We start from the raw sequence: 20627 nt of genomic DNA, 5'->3' as shown, positions 1-20627 counted from the left end.
CTTCTCCGAGTTAGAATGGAATCTTTACCATGATTTGAAACTGCCAGAGAGCTACAGGATTTGAGTTGCCAGAATTAACCTTGCCTTGTCTTCAAGGCAGTCTGTAAAGTCAGGGGTACTTTCCTCAGTATTTCAGAACTCTAAATTGGGTTTCCTTAGCTACTAATGAGAGCATCCTTTAGAATGCACTATGTGAGGAGTTGGCAAACTCTTCTCAAAGGGACCAGAGAGTGAGTATTTTAGGCTTTGCAGTCCATAGGATTTCCTGTTCCAACTATAGAATTCTGCCCTTCTAATGCGAAAGCAGCCATGAACAACACGTAAACAAAGGAGCATGGCTGTGTTGAGCTTGACTGTGTTTGTGACTTTCTTTACAAAAACAGGTGGTGGGCTGGACTTGGCCTGCAGGTTTGCTTACCCCTACCCTAGGTTCATCTATGTAGTCAGTGAATTCAGGACCTCAACTCTCATTTTTCTCCTTTAAATTCCTAAGCAGCCTTATTTCTAATATGGTTGTAACAGGATGAAAACAACTAGGTGAGAACTGGGATGGTTTTAAACACTGTTTGTGTTGAATTGGTTTTTCGTGTTTGGACTTTCCCCTCTGTTTTTCTAGTCTAACTCAGTATGAACAGTTGAAAGCCCATCAGGGAACTGGAGCAGGAATTTCCCCGATGATCCTCAATTCAGGAGAGGGCAAAGAAGTAGATATTTTACGAATGCTTCTCAAGGCCAAAGATGAATACACAAAGGTGAGTGTTTGCCCTTCCTTGTGATACATACACACTTCAATTCTGCAGTGGGAATATTCTTGTTTAGAAACACTAGGTGCTGTGGGTGCTGTTCCTTCCACCAAACAAAATTATATTACAAATAAAAAATCTTTATTTGCCTTTAGTAAGCTAAAGGAAACTGTTTGCCTTTAGGTGGATTAAAAAATAGCCTGAGAAATCAGTAGCCTTCATATATACAAACAGAAGACTTACTACAGGACCCCAATTTACAGTAGCAACAAATGAACATAAAATTGTTTGCAATAAAATTCACAAGAAATGGACAAAACCTATATAAAGAAAATGTTTAAAAACTCCTGAAAGGCATAAAAATAGACTTGAACAAATGGAAATATACATCCTATTGTTGGATAAGAAGGTTCAACATAAAGCTCTTAGAAAAAAATCTCTAAATTTAAGGTGATCGCTAAATAAATACCACTGGTTTCTTTTCACCCCCCCTCCCCACTTCTCCCTTACTCTCTGATCCAGACAAGTTGAGTGTAAGGCTCATGGGAAGAAATATGCAAGAAAGAATAGCTGGGAAAATCCTGGCAAAGAAGAGCGATATTAGTAGGGGTTGGAGATGGGGGAAATGAGGAGGGATGGAGCAAACTCTCCCTGATTTTAAAACATTGAAGCCTAAACATTTCTTTATTTATTTTTTTTTTTTTGAGACGGAATCTCTCTCTGTCACCCGGGCTGGAGTGCAGTGGCCGATCTCAGCTCACTGCAAGTTCCGCCTCCCGGGTTTACGCCATTCTCCAGCCTCAGCCTCCCAAGTAGCTGGGACTAGAGGCACCCGCCACCTTGCCCGGCTAGTTTTTTGTATTTTTTTTTAGTAGAGACGGGGTTTCACCATGTTAGCCAGGATGGTCTCGATCTCCTGACCTCGTGATCTGCCCGTCTCGGCCTCCCAAAGTGCTGGGATTACAGGCTTGAGCCACTGCGCCCGGCCCTAAACATTTCAAACAGTATGCTATTGATGGTTTTGATACCTAACAGCCCAATAGACCAATGGGACAGATTTAAGATTCTAAGTCAAGGATTAAATCCAGTTGTATATGAAATCTAGGATATGATAAAGATGATAATCTCAAGTCAGCTATTTCAGTGAATTTTTAAATAAATGGTGTTGGGGCAAGTGGTAGCCATTTGGAAAAATACAAAATTGAGTCTGTACCTTACAACATACACCAGGATAAATTCCAAATGTATTAGAAATTTAAATGTAAAAATATAATGATTCAAGTACCAGAAGAAAATCTGTATGGATTTCTTTATAATCTAGGAAAAGAGAAATCTTTCAGTTATGCCTTAAAACCCAAAAGCAATTAATTAAACTACATAAAAATAAAATAACATTTTACAAGGTTTAAATACAACACAAGCAAATAGAAAGATACAAAAACAACTGAGAAAAAAATTGTTTACACCAGAATAACAGGAAGGTTATTTTATGAAGAGCTCCTAAAAATTAAGAAGTACAAGATTAACACTAGAAAAGTGGGCAAAAAATAAAATTAAAAAAAAAAAAAAGAATTTGGAAGCTAGCTGAAATAAAAGTATCTAACTGAATATCATATTATGACATAATTACTTAGAAAAAAATTAGAGTGACTTCAAAACCCACTGCTTGAACTAAACAGTCTTAGTGGGTTATATTTTAAGGACAAAAAGAACTGTAAGAAATTATAAACTTCATTCATTGGTTTTATTGTTTATAGTAATGTTGGCATTTTAATTTTTCTACTGTTGGCATTGTAATTTTTCTACTGTTGTGGGTATAAGCAAATATGAAATTAGATAAACGTGGTTGGAACCAAAACCTTAGTGTAAGGGGAAAAAGAAATCAAATCTAATAAGTTAAAACTATATATGATTAAGTGGAAATATCAGAATTAGTTCATGTTTTGCTTCTTAGATATAGAAACAAAAAATAGAGTTTCTAACTGTTGCCCTGAAAGGACATAAAAATAAAAGTGACTAACTCAGTAGCAGTAAGCATCTATATCACCCGGATTGCTATTTCTAAATATTACTTCCTTCCAAAAGGTGTCAGGGCTCTTTAAAGAAATTTCTGATTCCAGGTCTGGAATAGTAAAACCAATAGGGTCATGTGAACGGGCACAGTAATCAGCTTCAAGGACACTGATCAGAGCATCAAATTCTTACATCAGTAGGAATGACTGTAATGGATTAAAACACATTGAATGTATAAAAATCCATCAGTTCATGGTAATGAGAAAGAGAGCAAGCAAACCAAACATATAAAACCAAGCAGAATAATTATTAGTCATCCTTTGAAGGTGCTAAGGCACCAACCCCTTCCTCTGAAGCTTGGTAATTAATGGGAATGAATTAAGCTTTTATCCTGCCTGCCCTAAAGGGACTATATCTCAGAGTAATCAAACAGCCCTGGTCAATGAGGGAGAGCTCTTCTCTACCAAAGAATTCCAGCTAGTACATGTGGAGGGAATCATAGAACTTAAAGACACTCTAATTAAAATAATTGATTCAGGCAGTGATCATCAGTAATATTAATGTTATGGGAAAGGTTGATAGAAACTTGACAGTGGAAGCGTCAGTCTGCCTCCACCTGAACCCCATTGATTATCATCATTAAAAGTTAGATAACCAGACACTCTGGCTTCTAATGTGATAAGATATCAAATGTACAGCACCATCTTGAAATATACTTGCCCAAAGAGTTGATCCTGAATCTCATTAAACCTTGAGCTCTAACTTTTTAGTTTACAGAAAGTGAAAGTGAGTGAGGGAGTGAGGGGAGACCAGGTAGAAAAACAAGTTAAATGATGCCACGAGTAAGCAATCAGAAAAATCCTGAATGAAGTGGCACATAAGAGCAGTTGGACAAGTTTCTTGAACATGCTTTGCCTTGACTGTGAGCTTCTTGAGTACAAAGAACGTTCTTTATTTATCTTTATATCCCTTGTTGTCTTCAAAGTACTCAGCACATAATGAGCTCTGAATAATGGCTGTTGAATGAAGGAAGGAACGTGAATGTGAATGAGCCACAGTTTAATTCTCCTCCTATTGTGTGGACTGGACAGAGATGCCTCAATCTCAGCTTCAGACACTAACAACTATTTCTATACTCGTTTTGTGTTTTTTTAATTCTTCAAATGTCATTAAAATATATTATGATGACTTGGCAACTAGTTGAATAATTAAATAGTGATACTTATTAATTATACTATATTATGCACACTAAAGATTAATCTTTAATATGTACACTCACCGATCTTGAGCGATACATATCTCCTCTCTCTGGCCTGTATAATATTCCTCTGCCTTAATGATCCCAGGGCCGGGTACCCAGCAACTAGGGACCACTCACACAGTTTAGAGCCTGCTGGAGCTTCTCACACTGGCCAGTCTTAACCTGTTTCCCATGCCCTGCCTTGCCTACGCCTTCCCCTTGCTGCTGACACCCGGAGGCTTCCACGTGTGGCCCTGTGCAGCGTGGCGTGCCTCTTGTCTCCAGGGCCTGTGAGTATAATCAACTTTGTTTTCCTGAGACTCCCCTGTGTCTCCTCTGGCCTCACATAAAAGAACGGCACACACATTCTCTCTCGCTCAGGAACACTCACATATGGTTCTAGAGATTTAATTTAGGCCATCACTTTATACTGTGCCTATGTCTTGGAATATTTTTCCCCTTATTTTATTTACCCTTCAGAATTTACATATCCTTTAAGGCTCAGTAAAAATGACACTTTTTACGTGGAGTTTTCCCAGATCTCTTTAGTCAAATTAATGACTCTTCCATGTGAACTCAGTCTATTACTATTTAAAACGTGTTTTGTTCTTCCTCATTTATTACATTAAGTCAGCTTCTCCCAGTACACTGTAAACTGGTTGAAGTTAAAACAATGTGCTGTTCATCTTTATGCCCTCACAGATTTGTTATAATGTTGACATGCAGACACTTGATTCCTGTGTAGACGATGCTTTTCTGTAAAAATCAAATACATGTTGTTATATGTATAATGTCAATTGCTCCAACTGTGAGATAAATAATAGAGGAAATTATTTCTTCTTCCATTAACAGCCAGATGTTGTGATACAGTGTGCCAGGACACCTGCATGATTATGCTACTTTCCTAGTCTACATTTTTCTTGGTTTGTCACTGCGCAGTACAGGAACCCTTGGAGTCTTCAAGCCTTCCCTAAGATGGCCTCAGATTATTCTTCTAACCCTACTACACTGTACAAATATTTGAAGCTCCTGCCAAACCGAATGCCCATTTTGCCTCCTGAGAGTGCTTTCATGCTTTTTCTCACACTGTTCCCTCCCCTTCTTCAACCATCAAAATATGATCAATCTTTCAGGGCCTGTTTCAGATGTTCTTTTTCCATCCCCTTATTTTTGGCCTGCCTAACTAGGTGTGCATGCGCCCCGCTAGCTGCCAGTGCCTTATGTTTGGAAGGAGCATTCCATCGCCTTCGTACATTCGTGTTGTCTCTGCACTCACACACAGATATTTCAGAAAATGTGGAGACCCTGAGGAGAGTGGTTCTGAGATAGAAGAAAGGGGTGAAATGCAGAGGTGGTGAGAGAGAAGGAAAACAGAATCTTCCTTCAGAGTTATTGTTGGGAAGTAAGTCTCCATTGCTTCAAGTGTTCAAGAAGAGATTGAACCGTCGTCACCTTTTGGTGATGTGATAAAATAATTTGGCTTGTGTTGGATCACTATGAAACTAAAAGACTTCTGAGATGCTTTTCAGTGCTAGACTTACTTTTTTTGAAGTTTTATTTTTTAAATTATTTTTAATGAAAAATTAAAATTGTATATATTTATGGTATACAATGTGATATTTTGATATGCATGTATATTATAGGATGCCTAAATCAAGCTAATTAACACGTTTTACCTCACATATTTATCATTTTTGTGTGGCAAAAATAGTTAAAATCTACTTTTTTAGCAACTTTCGGTATACAATATATTAGTACTAACTAAAGTAATCATGATGTACAATAAATCTCCTGAACTTATTCCTCCTGTCAGATTGAAAGTTTCTATCCTTTGACCAACATCTCCAAAATCCTCTTACCCCCACCCTCTGGCAACTACCAGCCTACTGTGCTTCAATGGGTTCAGCTTCTCTGGATTTCACGTGGGAGTGAAATCATACAATATTTGCCTTTCTGTGCCTGGTTTATTTCACCTAATATAATGTCCTCCAGGTTCATCCATGTTGTTGCAAATGACAGAATTTCCTTGTTTTTTAAGGCTGAATAGTATTCCATTGTGTTTATATACCACGTTTTCTTTATCCATTCATTCCTTGATGGACACTTAGGTTTATTCCATCTATTGGCTATTGTAGTGTTGTGGTGAACACAGGAATGCAGCTATCTCTTCAACATACTGATTTCATTTTCCTGGGATGTATACCCAGAAATGGGATTCTTCGATCATGTGGTAGTTCTATTTCTAATGTTTTGAGGGGCCAACATACAATTTTTTTTTTTTTTTTTTTTTGAGACGGAGTCTCGCTGTGTCACCCAGGCTGGAGCGCAGTGGCCGGATCTCAGCTCACTGCAAGCTCCGCCTCCCGGGTTCCCGCCATTCTCCTGCCTCAGCCTCCTGAGTAGCTGGGACTACAGGCGCCCGCCACCGCGCCCGGCTAGTTTTTCTTGTATTTTTAGTAGAGACGAGGTTTCACCGTGGTCTCAATCTCCTGACCTTGTGATCCACCCGCCTCGGCCTCCCAAAGTGCTGGGATTACAGGCGTGAGCCACTGCGCCTGACCCAACGTACTATTTTCCATAATGGCTATGCAACTAATATTCCCATCAACAGTATTCAAGGATTTCCTCTTCTGTACATCCTTGCCAACACTTACGTTTTGCCTTTTGGATGGTAGACATTCTACCAGGTTTGAGGTGATCTCTCGCTGTGGTTTTAATTTGCATTTCCCTGATGATTAGTGATGTCGAGCATTTTCATATACCTGTTGGCCACATGTATGTCTTCTTTTGAAAAGTGTCCACTCAGGCCCTTTGTCTATTTTTTGATCAGAACATTTGTTTTCTTTTCCTCCTGTTGAGTTGTTTGAGTTCCTTATATATTTTGGACATTAATCTCTTATCGTATGTATGGTGTGCAGGTATTTTCCTTCACTCCGTAGGTCATCTCTTCACTCTGTTGTTTCCTTTGCTGTGCAAAAGCCTTTTGGTTGGATGTAATCTCATTTGTCTCTTTTGCTTTTGTTGCCTATCCTTAGGGTCACATCAAAAAAATCATTGCCCAGACCGATGTTAGGAAGCTTTTCTCCTGTTTTCTCCCAGTAGGTTTATAGTTTCAGGCCTTATGTTTAAGTCTCTCTAGAATTCTTAAAGTTGTGAACATCCCAAGAAGCGGAAGTAGGAAAAATGTCGAGCTGTCAGTATATATGATACTGGTAAAGTGAAGTCTGTCTAGTTTACAGGAGGTTAATAAAATAATTTGAAAACTTATTTTGGCCGAAATTTTGTGCATTCTCTTTTGAGAAAAAAACTTTCTGTGAATCTGCTTTAAAGTAGCAAAGATATTAATTTGCATTTAATCTCTTTTTATATCCGCCCTATTCAATTTCTAGTTGAGATGCAAGTGAACAATAAAATAACCAAATTTTAGTAAGAACAAGAGTCAGGACCAGAAATGATCTACAGACTGCATAGTTAGGCTTGGAGTATTCAGAAGTGGACTATTTGTGTTTTGTGGTTTAAGACAATAATTAATGGCCCTTTTCTGGATATAGCTGTGAGTTATTTATGAAATTACAGAAATTTTTTTGTTGAATGATAAAATTCAACAATATAAAAAGAAAAATCACCAATAATCCTATAACCCAAAGGTAGAAACTTTTATTGTATTTTGTATTGTACACTTTTATTGTATTTTGTTTCAGACGTCTCTCTTGGCATAAATACATATGTTTATGTATGTATGTATTTGTGTGTGATTAAAACTGGATTATATGACATACTTTTTGAGGTTTTATTGTATTTTAACCTCAGCATCCAACAGAGGAAGTTTTTGAGGTTTTAAAGAAATGCCTTGCCAGGCGTGGTGGCTCACACCTGTAATCCCAGCACTTTGGGAGGCCGAGATGGGCAGATCACGAGGTCAGGAGATCGAGACCATCCTGGCTAACACGGTGAAACCCCGTCTCTACTACAAATACAAAAAATTAGCCGGGTGTGGTGGCGGGCGCCTATAGTCCCAGCTACTCGGGAGGCTAAGGCAGGAGAATGGCGTGAACCCGGGAGGTGGAGCTTGCAGTGAGCTGAGATCGCACCACTGCACTCCAGCTTGGGTGTCAGAGCGAGACTCCCTCTCAAAAAAAAAAAAAAAAAAAAAAGGAAATGCCTTAGGTTCTCTGTGAAGAATCCATTGTATACTTTTTCAGAAACTGTTTTTCCCCCAGGATTTTAAAGATATTTGGGTCGGGAAAAGCATAGAAAACTAAACAACTGGAAAATGAGCTACAAACTGCTGAGGTGGATGATTAATTCTGAGCACTCTGATAAGAGGGAGCAATTGTTACATAAAAGCAAGGCTTTGTGGGTAGACAGTTGTAGTGACACACAAAACAGCTTCTGGAGATACATTTTAACTAGGAAAAGCTATCAGGGTTATGCATATTAACAGACAAAGCAGCCTCTTAGCCCATATGGATATGGGCATAGGGAAGCTGGGAAAAATCTGCTTTTCTTTGCCGGAAATTCAGTGTTTCTGAACATAGAAAAAAAAGAAATACAGAAAGGGTCATTCAAAGAAAGTAAGCATTCACGTTCTTTTAAATAGCAAGGCTTTTCATGCCAGAATTGTGTAAGGGATTATATCTCAGCCTGTATTCTTGTCTTATCTTGGTTTTCCATGAGTTGGGAAAGCCAGGCCAGTTGGTCCGTGCAGCCCATGCCATCATTCACCTAAGAAGAACTGGAAATAACGCTTTATGACTTATAAGGTGATTTCGCGTCCCACATAATACTTGTGCTGAATATAGAAATTATTGATAGAATGCCCAGAAGAAAATGATTAATGTTTTGTATGGTTAACCTCGCAGTGCATATAGTGGTAATAGATGTCACACCCGTAGATCGCTGGATTAGAAAATACACATTGATAACTGTAAAATACATTGGGAATGTTGGGTTCCTGAGGGACAAGACTGTGTTTATATCTCATTTCATGTCAGGTACAGTGTGGAATATTTTGGGGCCTGAGGCCTTGACTGTACAGTGGAAACTAATGATGCTTCAGAGAGTCTGTCGTACAGAAAGCAGCATTCCATATTGTTTTCTTTAGTGTTTTCGCAAGCTAGACACCAGTATCATTGCCATGCTCTTTTTGTGATGAATCCTACTGTGTTAGCAATTGCATGGTTGGTTAGATTAATATATGATAATGAGTCAGTGTTGGAAGTGATGAGATTTGTCTCTTGTCTCTTTCTCTACAAAATTCTAATTTGTAGTAAGTGGCTCAGAACGCTCAGATTTGAATTATTCTGTTTATGCAAGAAGTCATTTATTAAATAAAGATGATGTTAGTAATTTTTAAATCAGTGGTTTGAGTCAGCTTTTTGGTTTGTAGACCAAAAAAGGTTTAGTTGTTTTGTTACTCTCCAGTTTTAAGTCAGCTGCTTAAATTGTCCAGACATGTTATTTAAGGAATGGTTTCTATATTTGTTTATCCTTGAAAGGCATTAGACTACATATATTTAAATGTATAGTTGATATATTAAGCATAGAACCTTTCAATTATATAGGTGTCTAAGAACCCCTGGTCCTGGAGGCTGGTGGTGTTAGTATTATTTAGAGCACTGAATTGTCCAACTAAGAAAAATTAAATTTGAACTTGATTTATACTCAAACATAGCTCTTAGAGAAATTTAAGAGATTTTGTTTTGTGCATGAAAATCTATCAAAAATACAGCCATCTACAAATTAGATAAAAAGTAAAAGGGTAGTCTTTTAAAAAGACTAAATCTTTTCTAAGCCAAAAACGAGGTGATTTTTTTTTTTCTGTTTCAGTGTAAAACCTGTTCTGAGCCAAAAAAGATAACCAGTTCCTCTGCTATCTATGACAATCCCAATCTCATCAAACCAATTCCAGTGAAACCCAGTGAAAACCAGCAACAGCGTATACCTCAGCCCAACCAGGTATGGAGTCCTCTGCTTGTCGTATTCAGTGTGTCTCTAGAATTCTTAAAGAACTTTGACCCAGAATATAGTCGGGGAGGGCCTGGTGTTGAAGAATGCTTTCAGGTAAACCCAAGAAAGAGGGATTTCAAAATACAGATTTTTTCATTATTAATAACTTACTCTTCCTAGAAGAGGGTTAAAGTTTTTACTTTTGGCATATACCACATTCTTTGCTAATCTCTTGTGAACTCGAACTCCTTAAAAGATAATGTATTTTTTAAAAAACAACGCACAGTGGCTGAAGCCTGTAATCCCAGCACTTTGGGAGGCCGAGGCAAGAGGATCACTTGAGGCCAGAAGTTTGAGAGCAGCCTGGGCAACATAATGAGACTCCATCTCTACAATAAAATTAGCCTGGCATGATGGCGTGCACCTGTAGTCCTAGCTACTCTGGAGGCTGAGGTGGGAGGATCACTTGAGCTCAGGAGTTTGAGGCTACAGTGAGCTGTGAGATGTGCCACTGCACTCTACCCTGGGCAAGAAAGCAAGACCGTGTCTCAGAAAACAAAAACAAACAAAAAAACACCCTAGAAAACTAATAACATTGTCAGAGATGACAGAAACATTGGGTCCATGTTCTTCTGGGGTGGGTGGTTTCCCCAGGCCACCTAAGAGAACAACAAGCAAGGTAACAAAATTGAACTGAACACTTCTGAGCGCCTCCTTTGTGCCAGGTGCAGCGCTAGCGCAATGCATGGGGCAGCTGCCGCAGAGAGCTCAGAGTCCAAAGGAGCGGTGTAAAAGTCCTCTTCAGACATGATGACTTGTCACTGTATTTGCAATCTAAATTAGAAATATGACATCAACTTTTGTATTAGAGTGTGTGTGTGTGTGTATGTATGTATATATATATTTCAGAATAGTACAGCAGTGACAAAAATTGTCAATCTGCAAGTCCCATTAACGATTGTAAATATAATATTGCTATGTCATTTTATCACGACTATGACTAATTAAAAAGATTTTCTTAAAGGAATTAGTTTAAATCAATTTTGAAAATGAACATGGAGCCAAAAGACATAAAGACTAGTAATGAAAATCTTATGTTGAATTTTTAAAGAGAAGAAATCTTTCTAATTTTTAGCTTTCTTTTTATTGCTTGTTTTCCATGGAAAGTTTTTGTTATATTTTGATAGCGAGACCTGAATATTTTGACTTTAAAATGAAGCTTGTGTTTTCTTTTCTTTTCTTTTTTTTTTTTGAGATAGGGTTTCATTCCTGTTACCCGGGCTGGAGTGCAGTGGCACCATCTCAGCTCACTGCAACCTCTGTCTCCTGGGCTCAAGTGATCCTCCCACCTCAGCCTCCCAAGTAACTGGGACTACAGGCGTGTGCTGCCACATCTGGCAATTTCTGTATTTTTTGTAGAAATGGGGTTTCGCCATGTTGCCCAGGCTGGTCTTGAACTCCTTAGCTCAAGCAGTCTGCCTGCCTTGGCCTCCCAAAGTGCAGGAATTACAGGCATGAGCCACTATGCCTGGCCTTCTGTTTTCTCAGTGCAACAGTGCAGAAAGCAACATAAGTAAAAAGCAGGAAGGAAGTAGCTTTGTAACTGGCTGGGCCAAGGTAGATTTTATGTATCCAAGGACTTTTTAAATCCTACCAGTATATATTTGAAAGGATCAACTTAGATTAAAAGTCTTCCGTTTCTTTCCAGCCCTAGATTTCCATAATTCTGTGAACAACTACTAGAAATTCTGAAATTCTTATATGCTTTTGTATTCTCATATTACTCTGCAGGCTTAGATGGACTTCCTATTAAAGAGATTGTTTGTTTTTTTAGTGCATATAATTTCCTACCAAGGTGGTTCCCAATCTGTGAAACCCCAGGCCCCTGAAGACCTTATGCCTATTTTTATCAGTCAACAGATAGTAAAATGTAACAACTGTTTTGGGGGTGTACGGGATCATGCTGTGAAAATTTTTGACATTAAAAAGGGGGTCTTTAAAGTTTATTGTAAGTTTTTTTCATTCTCTCTAATCCTTTGTAAATAGAATAAATCATCAGATAAGTTATGTTTCATAGTGCTCCCTTATATAACCAAATTGTTTGTAGACTCATGTCAGATATCTTTATTTTTTCCAGACCTTAGACCCTGAACCCCAACACTTATCCTTGACAGCTCTGTTTAGGAAGCAGGACAAAGCTACATGTCAGGAAACTGTGGAGGCTCCACAGACTCTCCAACAGCAGCAGCAGCAGCAGCAAGAGAAGCTTCCAATTAGGCAGGGGGTTGTACGCTCCCTGTCCTATGAGGAACCCAAAAGACACTCACCCTCTATCGAGAAGCAGCTCTGTCCAGCCATTCAGAAACTCATGGTCAGAAGCACAGACCTCCACCCATTGTCAGAGCTGCCTGAAAACCGGCCTTGTGGAAATGGCAGTACCCATTCTCTGGGAGAAGTTTTTGCAAGACCTGTCCAGCCAGGGTCTCCTCACAACAGTGGGATTTCTCGTGGTGTACAAAATGCTTCGAGAACTCAGAACCTGTTCGAGAAACTTCAGAGTATCCCAGGGACAGCAAACAAGTGTGACCCTAGTACACCAGCACCTGCCAGCTCAGCTGCCCTGAACCGCAGCAGAGCTCCCACTTCTGTCACCCCTGCGGCTCCAGGAAAGGGTTTGACTCAGCCACCACAGGCCTATTTCAATGGCTCCCTTCCACTTCACACAGTAGGACGTCAGGCTAGTGGAAGAGAACAGTCCACACTCCCAAGACAAACACTCCCCATCTCTGGTAATCAGACTGGCAGTTCTGGAGTGATCTCCCCTCAAGAGTTACTGAAGAAGCTTCAGATTGTGCAGCAGGAGCAGCAGCTGCATGCCTCTAACCGGCCAGCCTTGGCCGCTAAGTTTCCTGTGCTCACTCAGAGCTCTGGAACAGGGAAACCCTTGGAATCCTGGATCAACAAGACATCCAGCACAGAACAGCAGACTCCTCTTTTCCAGGTAAATCTGTACCAGGGGCAAAATAAAACAGCCTGGGCAGCATAGCAAGACCCTGTCTCTAAAAAAAAAAAAAAAAAAACCAACTTAGCCAGGCTTGGTGTCACACGCCTATAGTCCCAGCTACTCGGGAGGCTGAGGTAGGAGAATCCCTTGAGCTCAAGAGGCGGAGGTTACAGTGAGCCATGATCGTGCCACTGCACTCCAGCCTGGGTGACAGACCGAGACCCTGTCTGTTAAGAAAAGAAAAAGACAAAGAAAAAGGTATTACTATAATGCAGTGAAATTTAGAGTCCCCTTCTGTGCTCTAGGGACCAACGTGTCACGTACATTTCTGTTTGGAGCGGGGTGCCAGAAGCCACCTCCATGCATCTTGATTGCCTGAACTTTCTACCTGGAAGGAGAATCTTCACTTTGGTTAACAATCTGAGAACTTCCCCCCACCTTTTTGAGAGCATTTACTTGTAGAGTTAAATCTTCATAATGTTAGGAGGTCTGAAGACCAACACAGACATGGGAGAAAACCCTAAGTTTTGACTATAGGAACTTAGTATGATCTGCCTTGAAATCAATCTGGAATGCCAAGCATCTGACCTCTTCTTGGTTTTCAGTCCACAGTAAATTATTGCTTATTCACTTATTTAGTAAATATTTTTGAGCACTTACTATGTGTCAGGCATTGTCTACATGTGGGTCCATAATGATGAAGAAAATAGACTCCTTACCTCTACCCACAGCCCATGCTGTAGATTCTTGAAATAAACAAAAAACAGCATATTTCCTCCTTAAAGGTGCAGCCTGTTTTTATCCTTCTCTGTATCGTCAGTATAGCCTACAGAAGATCAGGAGAGATACGCATGCCACCCACCTCCACCCCCCACACAAACTGCCAGAGAGGGAGAATATGACCGTTTTTAGAAATATTCTGTCCTTTGGGGAAGATGCTTCTCCATGTCTATCACTGACTTGGGACAGTGAGGAAACCACATCTGCCTGTAGGTAACATCTGGAGATCTGACACCGAATTGTTTTCCCTTTGGATTGGAACACATTCATTGAAAGTACATTGGGTTTAAAAATCGGAAAGTTCTGCCTGTGTATCACATATATAATCACTGGCCCTTTGTCATGTTTTGTTATGTACCTTTTTTTTGTTTTTTGAAACGGAGTTTCACTCTTGTTGCCAGGCTGGAGCACAATTGTGCGATCTCGGCTCACTGCAACCTCCACCTCCTGGGTTCAAGTGATTCTCCTGCCTCAGCCTCCTGAGTCGCAGGGATTACAGGCACCTGCCACCACACCCGGCTAATTTTTTATGTTTTTTTAGTAGAGATGGGGTGTCACCATGTTGGCCAGGCTGGTCTTGACCTCTTGACCTCAGGTGATCCACCCACCTCGGGTTCCCAAAGTGCTGGGATTACAGTCGTGAGCCACTGCACCTGGCCTGTTATGTAATTTATAACAGTTTCTCAAAAATCTTTCACTTCTGGCTGGGCATGGTGACTCATGCCTATAATCCTAGCACTTTGGGAGGTTAAGATGGGAGAATCACTTGAACCCAGGAGTTTCAGACCAGCCTGGGCAACATAGTGAGACCCTGTCTCTACAAGAATTTTTTGATTTTAATTAGCCAGGTGTGGTGGCACGCCACTGTGGTCCCAGCTACTTGGGAGGCTGAAGTGCGAAGATTGCTTGAGCCCAAGAGGTTGAGGCTGCAGTCAACCATGTTCACACCACTGCATTCCAGCCTGGGCAATAGAGTGAGACCCTGTCTCAAAACAAAAAATTCAGTTTTCTGAAAACAAAGATCTTAGGCATGTACCAAAAGTCTTTGTGAGCCCCTGAGTCAAAGTGTTCTCATTTATTACTTATTAACATCCCAGGCCGGGCGCGGTGGCTCAAGCCTGTAATCCCAGCACTTTGGGAGGCCGAGACGGGTGGATCACGAGGTCAGGAGATCGAGACCATCCTGGCTAACACGGTGAAACCCCGTCTCTACTAAAAAATACAAAAAACTAGCCGGGCGAGGTGGCGGGCGCCTGTAGTCCCAGCTACTTGGGAGGCTGAGGCGGGAGAATGGCGTAAACCTGGGAGGCGGAGCTTGCAGTGAGCTGAGATCCGGCCACTGCACTCCAGCCTAGGCCACAGAGCAAGACTCCGTCTCAAAAAAAAAAAAAAAAAAAAAAAAAAAATCCCAAATCTGAGTACTGACTGCTATAGGAATAATATTTGTAACTCCCACTCCCCTCATTTCAGTGTTATTGACCCTCTTTTAAAAATGTCTGCTTTTTTCTCTTTGATGATTTAGAATTAGAAGAATGGGGTGAATATAGTCTGACTTAAATTTCTGATGTACAACTCCTTTGACTTTTCAGTACTCACAAATATCAAGAGCCAAGTGAGAAAGGCAAGCACTGCAGCAGCCCACGCTGTGCTCAGAATGCCTGACTCCTCCTCCGGGAGCATCACTGCTCAGCACCGCTCCTCGAAATGTCACGTAGGGACAAGTTAAAAGAAACAGCCTGCCTTCCTCTAGGCCAACTTTTGCTCAAAGAGATGCTAAGGGATTGATGATAAAATTACAGCAACTTCTAGCTTGCTGGTCTCCGTGCCTCCCTCTTAGGAGTTCTTTTGGGGAGTTCGGAGGCTGATAAATAACATTCTTTTTCTTCCGAGTTAGAAGCAAATGATAGCTGTAGGAGTCAGTCAGGTAAGGATCAAAATGTCACTTGCATAACTGAAAGGGCTGTTAGAAAACTTGGTTTCAGGTCTGTTTGCCAAGGGAGTTAGACTCAGCAGACAGGCCCTGGCAGGGCTGAGCAACAGGCAGCCTGGGTCACCCCAAACACATCAGCTGCAGAAGCTGAAGACGCGGGCTCTCTGCAGACAGGCAGATCGTGCAGGGAAGGACCCAGAAGGGGTGGAACCCACACATCAGTCTCCCTCCCGATGAGAAGTGAGTGAGGCCGCAGGAGGAGGGGAGCTGCTCTCACAGTGCCTCCTGTGCTCCAGGTCAGGAGGGGAATGGGTAGGCCCCTAACAAGGGTGGCAGGTCACACAGGTTGTGAGACTTTTAGGGCAGAGTCATGGACAGCCAGGTCTAAGGAAAAGGTCAGGAGTCCTAAATGCACTTGCCAAATACTAGTAGCCTGAAAACTAAGCTGTCAGCCAGAGGCCAAGCTTCACATGCAGTGGGAGCAGCCGCCACAGCAGACCATACCAGAGCTGCTCAGTGATGCCAAGGAAGGTGCGCGGAGAGTGGAACACGAATCAGTTACCCATAGACTTCTCAGCTAGGGAAGCTGTGGACAGGGAAGCTTAGACCACCTGTATTTGCCGCTGCAAGTTGTCATGCCGTGAGCTGCTCCTCAGCCCCGCCCTCTGTGTGTATTTGCTGCGATGCCCTGAGCAGCTCCTGAGCCCCGCCCTCTGTGTATTTCCTGTGAGCAGGTCATCTCACCTCGGTGCGTCCCTGCTACAGCAGCTCCTTCTCTGCTCATGTCCCCCATGGTGTTCGCACAACCCACTTCTGTCCCACCAAAGGAAAGGGAGAGCGGCCCCTTGCCTGTGGGAGGCCAGGAGCCACCTGCTGCCGCCACCAGCCTCCTCCTGCCCATACAGGGCCCGGAGCCCTCCGTGATCACCAGCAGCCCACTCACCAAGCTCCAGCTCCAGGAGGCACTGCTGTACCTCATTCAGGTAAGCGGGCACGCCCTCTCCCTTTGCACCTGACTGCGCCTGTTGGCCTCCTGGCTGCAACTATGAGGTAAAGACTCAGCCAAGGCCTGCTTAGCTTCCGTGAGACTAGCAGGTGTGTGTAACACCTCATCCTGACCCCAGCGGCTTCTGTGCTCAGTTAGCTAGGTGTTATTTATAATACCAAGTGTGGCTTTGGGTGTCTCAGCTTTTCAAGGATTTTGTAATTTGAAGGACTCTAAGGCCTCCAAGCTGTCACCTGTCAGAAGAGAAGGAAACATACACTGGGAATTAAGCAGTCCCTGCGAGGACCCTGGGTGCTACTGGAGGCCCAGACAGAAAACTCACCACTGGCAAGTAGAGGTAGGAGCAGTCCTGGGCAAGGGGCTGTCTGCTGAGTGGGGAACAGGCCACTGAGCAAGTGGAAAACAGGGAGGGAAGCAAGTAATGGCCATGGCTGCTACAGGTGTGTTTTACAAGTCATTTTTGAAACCTGCTCATTAGGACGGGATGGAGTGACAGGACTCCTTGTGAGCCGCTTGCCTCACTTATCTATGAAATTATGAAATACTAATGAGTGCTGTAATAGCTAGCACTCCACAGAGCTGGTGCCGGGCCCTATTTTGAGTGCTACATACCTATTAACTCATTCACTCCTTTACACAACAACCCTGTTATTTTTCCCATTCTACAGACAAGGAAACTGAGGCTGAGCAACTGGCCTGAGGCACAGAACTATAAGCAGAGCTGGGATGCCCCCTGGCCTGGCCCCCGAGTGCCACTTCCCACGTACTCTCCCGTGGGCCTTGAATGTTACCAGGGACCAGCCTCGGGAGAACATTCAGCACAGGTGCCCTAGCAAAGCACACCCAAAAAATCAATGGTAGTCCTTGAAAAGGGGAACATTTGTAGCCAGACAGACTTCAGACACCCCAGTTAACATATTTAAGTGTCTTTTTGGTAGATAGTCTTTAAGAAAACTTTCGTGGTACTTTGCTTAAGCATCAGATGTGCTTGAGAGCGCAGGCCAGCCCCTTCTGTGGTTGTCTTATCCTACTCAAAAAGACAATGGTCTCGATCAGTGCAACATTTTTTAAAAGGTCACATGTTGGCCAGGCGCAGTGGCTGCTCATGCCTATAATCCCCGCACTTTGGGAAGCCAAGGTGGGAGCATTGCTTGAGGCCAGGAGTTTGAGACCAGCCTGAGCAACGTAGTGAGACTACAAAAGAAGGAAACATGTTTGAGGGAGAATGAAAGGAATGGGGCTAGAAATCAGCAGAAGCATAATAACAATCAGAGATAAATACGGCAAATGACTGAGCCTTACTAATTCATAAGTAAGTATCAGGATAAAAATACTTGCCACCTTTCAAAGCTATTCATGGTAAGTTCCTGAGGAATTAGATAGGACATCTGTGAACCTCTTTACCTTGAGCCAATTTCTTAAGTTTGAATTTTAAAAGATTCATATGTTTTCTGGCTGGTTCCATTCACATCGTCTTGAGACTCTGTTACTCCAGAGTAGTTGCTGAACATGGCAGGTTAGAAATTACATTCCCCTTCCCTCCACTCTCTGCATGCATTGTACGTCTTCCCATGTACCACACCTCGTATTCCCAGTCACTCAAGCAGCCTGTTTTTAGTCTCGGCCTCTTGTTAGGACACAATCTCATGCATAGGAACTTTTAACATCACTCTCTTCATTACATGAGAATGATGCTAACTCTATATGGGGTGCCAAGAGAGAAGGAAGGGGGATGGGAAGTGTGGGTGAATTACTAACACTGTAAAGAATTTGGGTGGGAGGGAGAAGTCTCTAGAATTAAAAAATGAGGAAAACCACTGATTAGACCAAGATTCTCACTTCTTAGCCAGGCAAAAGAGCCCAGAGATTACCAGTCTTACTCCTGCCCACTTGCAAAGGCCAGAAACTTTCCATAACTTATGGGAAGACTTATATTGGCTTTGATGAAGTATTGATGAAGCATATTGCAAGTACAATCCTAAGTCATGCCCAAAACAAAGTAGACACATTGTAGGTGACTTGGAGGCCCTTTAAGAACCACAGTGGCTCATGCCTGTAATCCTAACACTTGGGGGGCCAAAGTGGGAGGATCACTTGAGCCCAGGAGTTCAAGACCACCCTGAGCAACATAGTGAGATCCCGTCTTAACAAAAGAAAGAAAAGCCAGTCACGGTAGCATGCAACTGTAGCCCTAGCTACTCCCGAGGCTGAGGTGGGAGGATCGCTTGAACCCATGAGGTGGAGGCTGCAGTGAGCTATGATGGGACCACTGCACTTTAGCTTGGGTGACAGAGTGATCTCCAGTCTGAAAAACCCCAAAAACAAGAAACCAAAAACACGCCACAGCAATCTCTGAACCAAACTTTGAGACCACTGACTTGGATCACGTCCTCCTAACGCCATGTCTTTTCATGCCGCAGACTCAGGCTGTGCTTGAGTAAACCTTGCTCCATGCTGCCATGTGGCTGGGCTGCCCATCTGTGCTGCATGTAATGAGCTCTTGCTACTGTGCGTACCGACCGTGGAAAACCATCAGCTCTGTCCAGCCTTGCCTTCAGCCCCACTGAACATTCACACGTGCAATTAAAAACCACCAGCTGTTAGATCAGACAGGGAGAGATGAGTGTCTCAGCCTCCAAATGCCAGTTCAGCTCTAAGACAGAGGAAGCTTTGGTGTCTGCCAACCAAGTTACATTCTCTTGGGTCTTTCGATTTGTTTTCCAGAACGATGACAACTTCTTAAATATAATCTATGAAGCCTATCTCTTCAGCATGACTCAAGCAGCCATGAAAAAGACTATGTGACAGCAAGTCCGTTTAAAACTGATTTTCAAGGTCCTTCTAGAACTCTGGCACAAGGTTCTTTCATGTTGAGTGTTGTTTCCTTCAATGTTTCTGCCTTTTTTAAAAAAAGTATGTATAATATGAAGTAAAATGTTTCAGATTTTTTTTATAGTCAAGTGTTTTTTATTATTATACTTTAATTTCTGCGATACATGCACAGAACATGCAGGTTTGTTACATAGGTATACACGTGCCTTGGTGGTTTACTGCACCCATCAACCCATCATCTACATTAGGTATTTCTCCTAATGCTATTCCTCCCCTAGTCCCCCACTCCGCGACAGGTCCCAGTATGTGACATTCCCCTCCCTGTGTCCATGTGTTCTCATTGTTCAGCTGCCACTTGTGAGTGAGAACATGTGGTGTTTGGTTTTCTGTTCCTGTGTTAGTTTGCTGCGAATGATGGTTTCCAGCTTCATCCATGTCCCTGCAAAAGACATGAACTCATTCTTTTTTATGGCTGCATAGTATTCCGTGGTGTATATGTGCCACATTTTCTTTATCCAGTCTGTCATTGATGGACATTTGGGTTGGTTCCAAGTCTTTGCTATTGTGAATAGTGCTGCAGTAAACATACATGTGCATGTGTCTTTATAGTAGAATGATAATCCTTTAATTATAGTAGAGTTACAATCCTTTGTGTATATACCCTGTAATAGGTAGAGTTATAATCCTTTGGGTATATATCCAGTAATGGGTAATAATTAGTTACAATCTTTTGGGTATATACCCAGTAATGGGATGGCTGGGTCAAATGGTATTTCTGGTTCTAGATCCATGAGGAATCACCACACTGTCTTCCACAATGGTTGAACTAATTTACACTTCCACCAACAGTGTAAAAGCATTCCTATTTCTCCACATCCTCTCCAGGATCTGTTGTTTCCTGACTTTTTAGTGATGACCATTCTAACTGGTGTGAGATGGTATCTCATTGTGGTTTTGATTTGCATTTCCCTAATGACCAGTGATGATGAGCTTTTTTTCAAATGTTTGTTGGCTGCATAAATGTCTTCTTTTGAGAAGTGTCTGTTCATATCCTTTGCCCACTTTTTGATGGGGTTGTTTTTTCTTGTAAATTTGTTCAAGTTCCTTGTAGATTCTGGATATTAGCCCTT

The 20627-nt window shown here is 41.9% G+C and overlaps 1 protein-coding gene across 6 annotated transcripts in view; it reads left to right on the top strand.

The window, feature by feature from the left end:
• Positions 1–19620, top strand: part of DCP1B (decapping mRNA 1B) — a 58556-nt gene extending 38936 nt beyond the window's left edge. For 2 of the 6 annotated variants that reach the window (XM_030939482.1, XM_030939483.1), the window contains 6 exons: positions 617–752; positions 9826–9954; positions 12083–12946; positions 16394–16642; positions 16874–17002; positions 17334–18802. In XM_030939482.1, the coding sequence (XP_030795342.1) occupies positions 617–752; positions 9826–9954; positions 12083–12946; positions 16394–16642; positions 16874–17002; positions 17334–17498 (1672 nt within the window). In that variant the 3' untranslated portion in view covers positions 17499–18802. Of the gene's footprint in view, positions 1–616; positions 753–9825; positions 9955–12082; positions 12947–13254; positions 14175–15318; positions 16643–16873; positions 17003–17333; positions 18803–19389 lie in introns of those variants that run through there. The other 4 variants (XM_010363566.2, XM_010363567.2, XM_030939485.1 and 1 more) reach the window with 4 other exon arrangements.
• Positions 19621–20627: the final 1007 nt, after the last annotated feature.

The sequence above is a fragment of the Rhinopithecus roxellana genome, chromosome 10 (assembly GCF_007565055.1).
Source record: "Rhinopithecus roxellana isolate Shanxi Qingling chromosome 10, ASM756505v1, whole genome shotgun sequence".
NCBI classification, from domain to species: domain Eukaryota; kingdom Metazoa; phylum Chordata; class Mammalia; order Primates; family Cercopithecidae; genus Rhinopithecus; species Rhinopithecus roxellana.
Note: the sequence above shows the minus strand (reverse complement) of the source record. Positions and strands in the feature narration are given on the sequence as shown.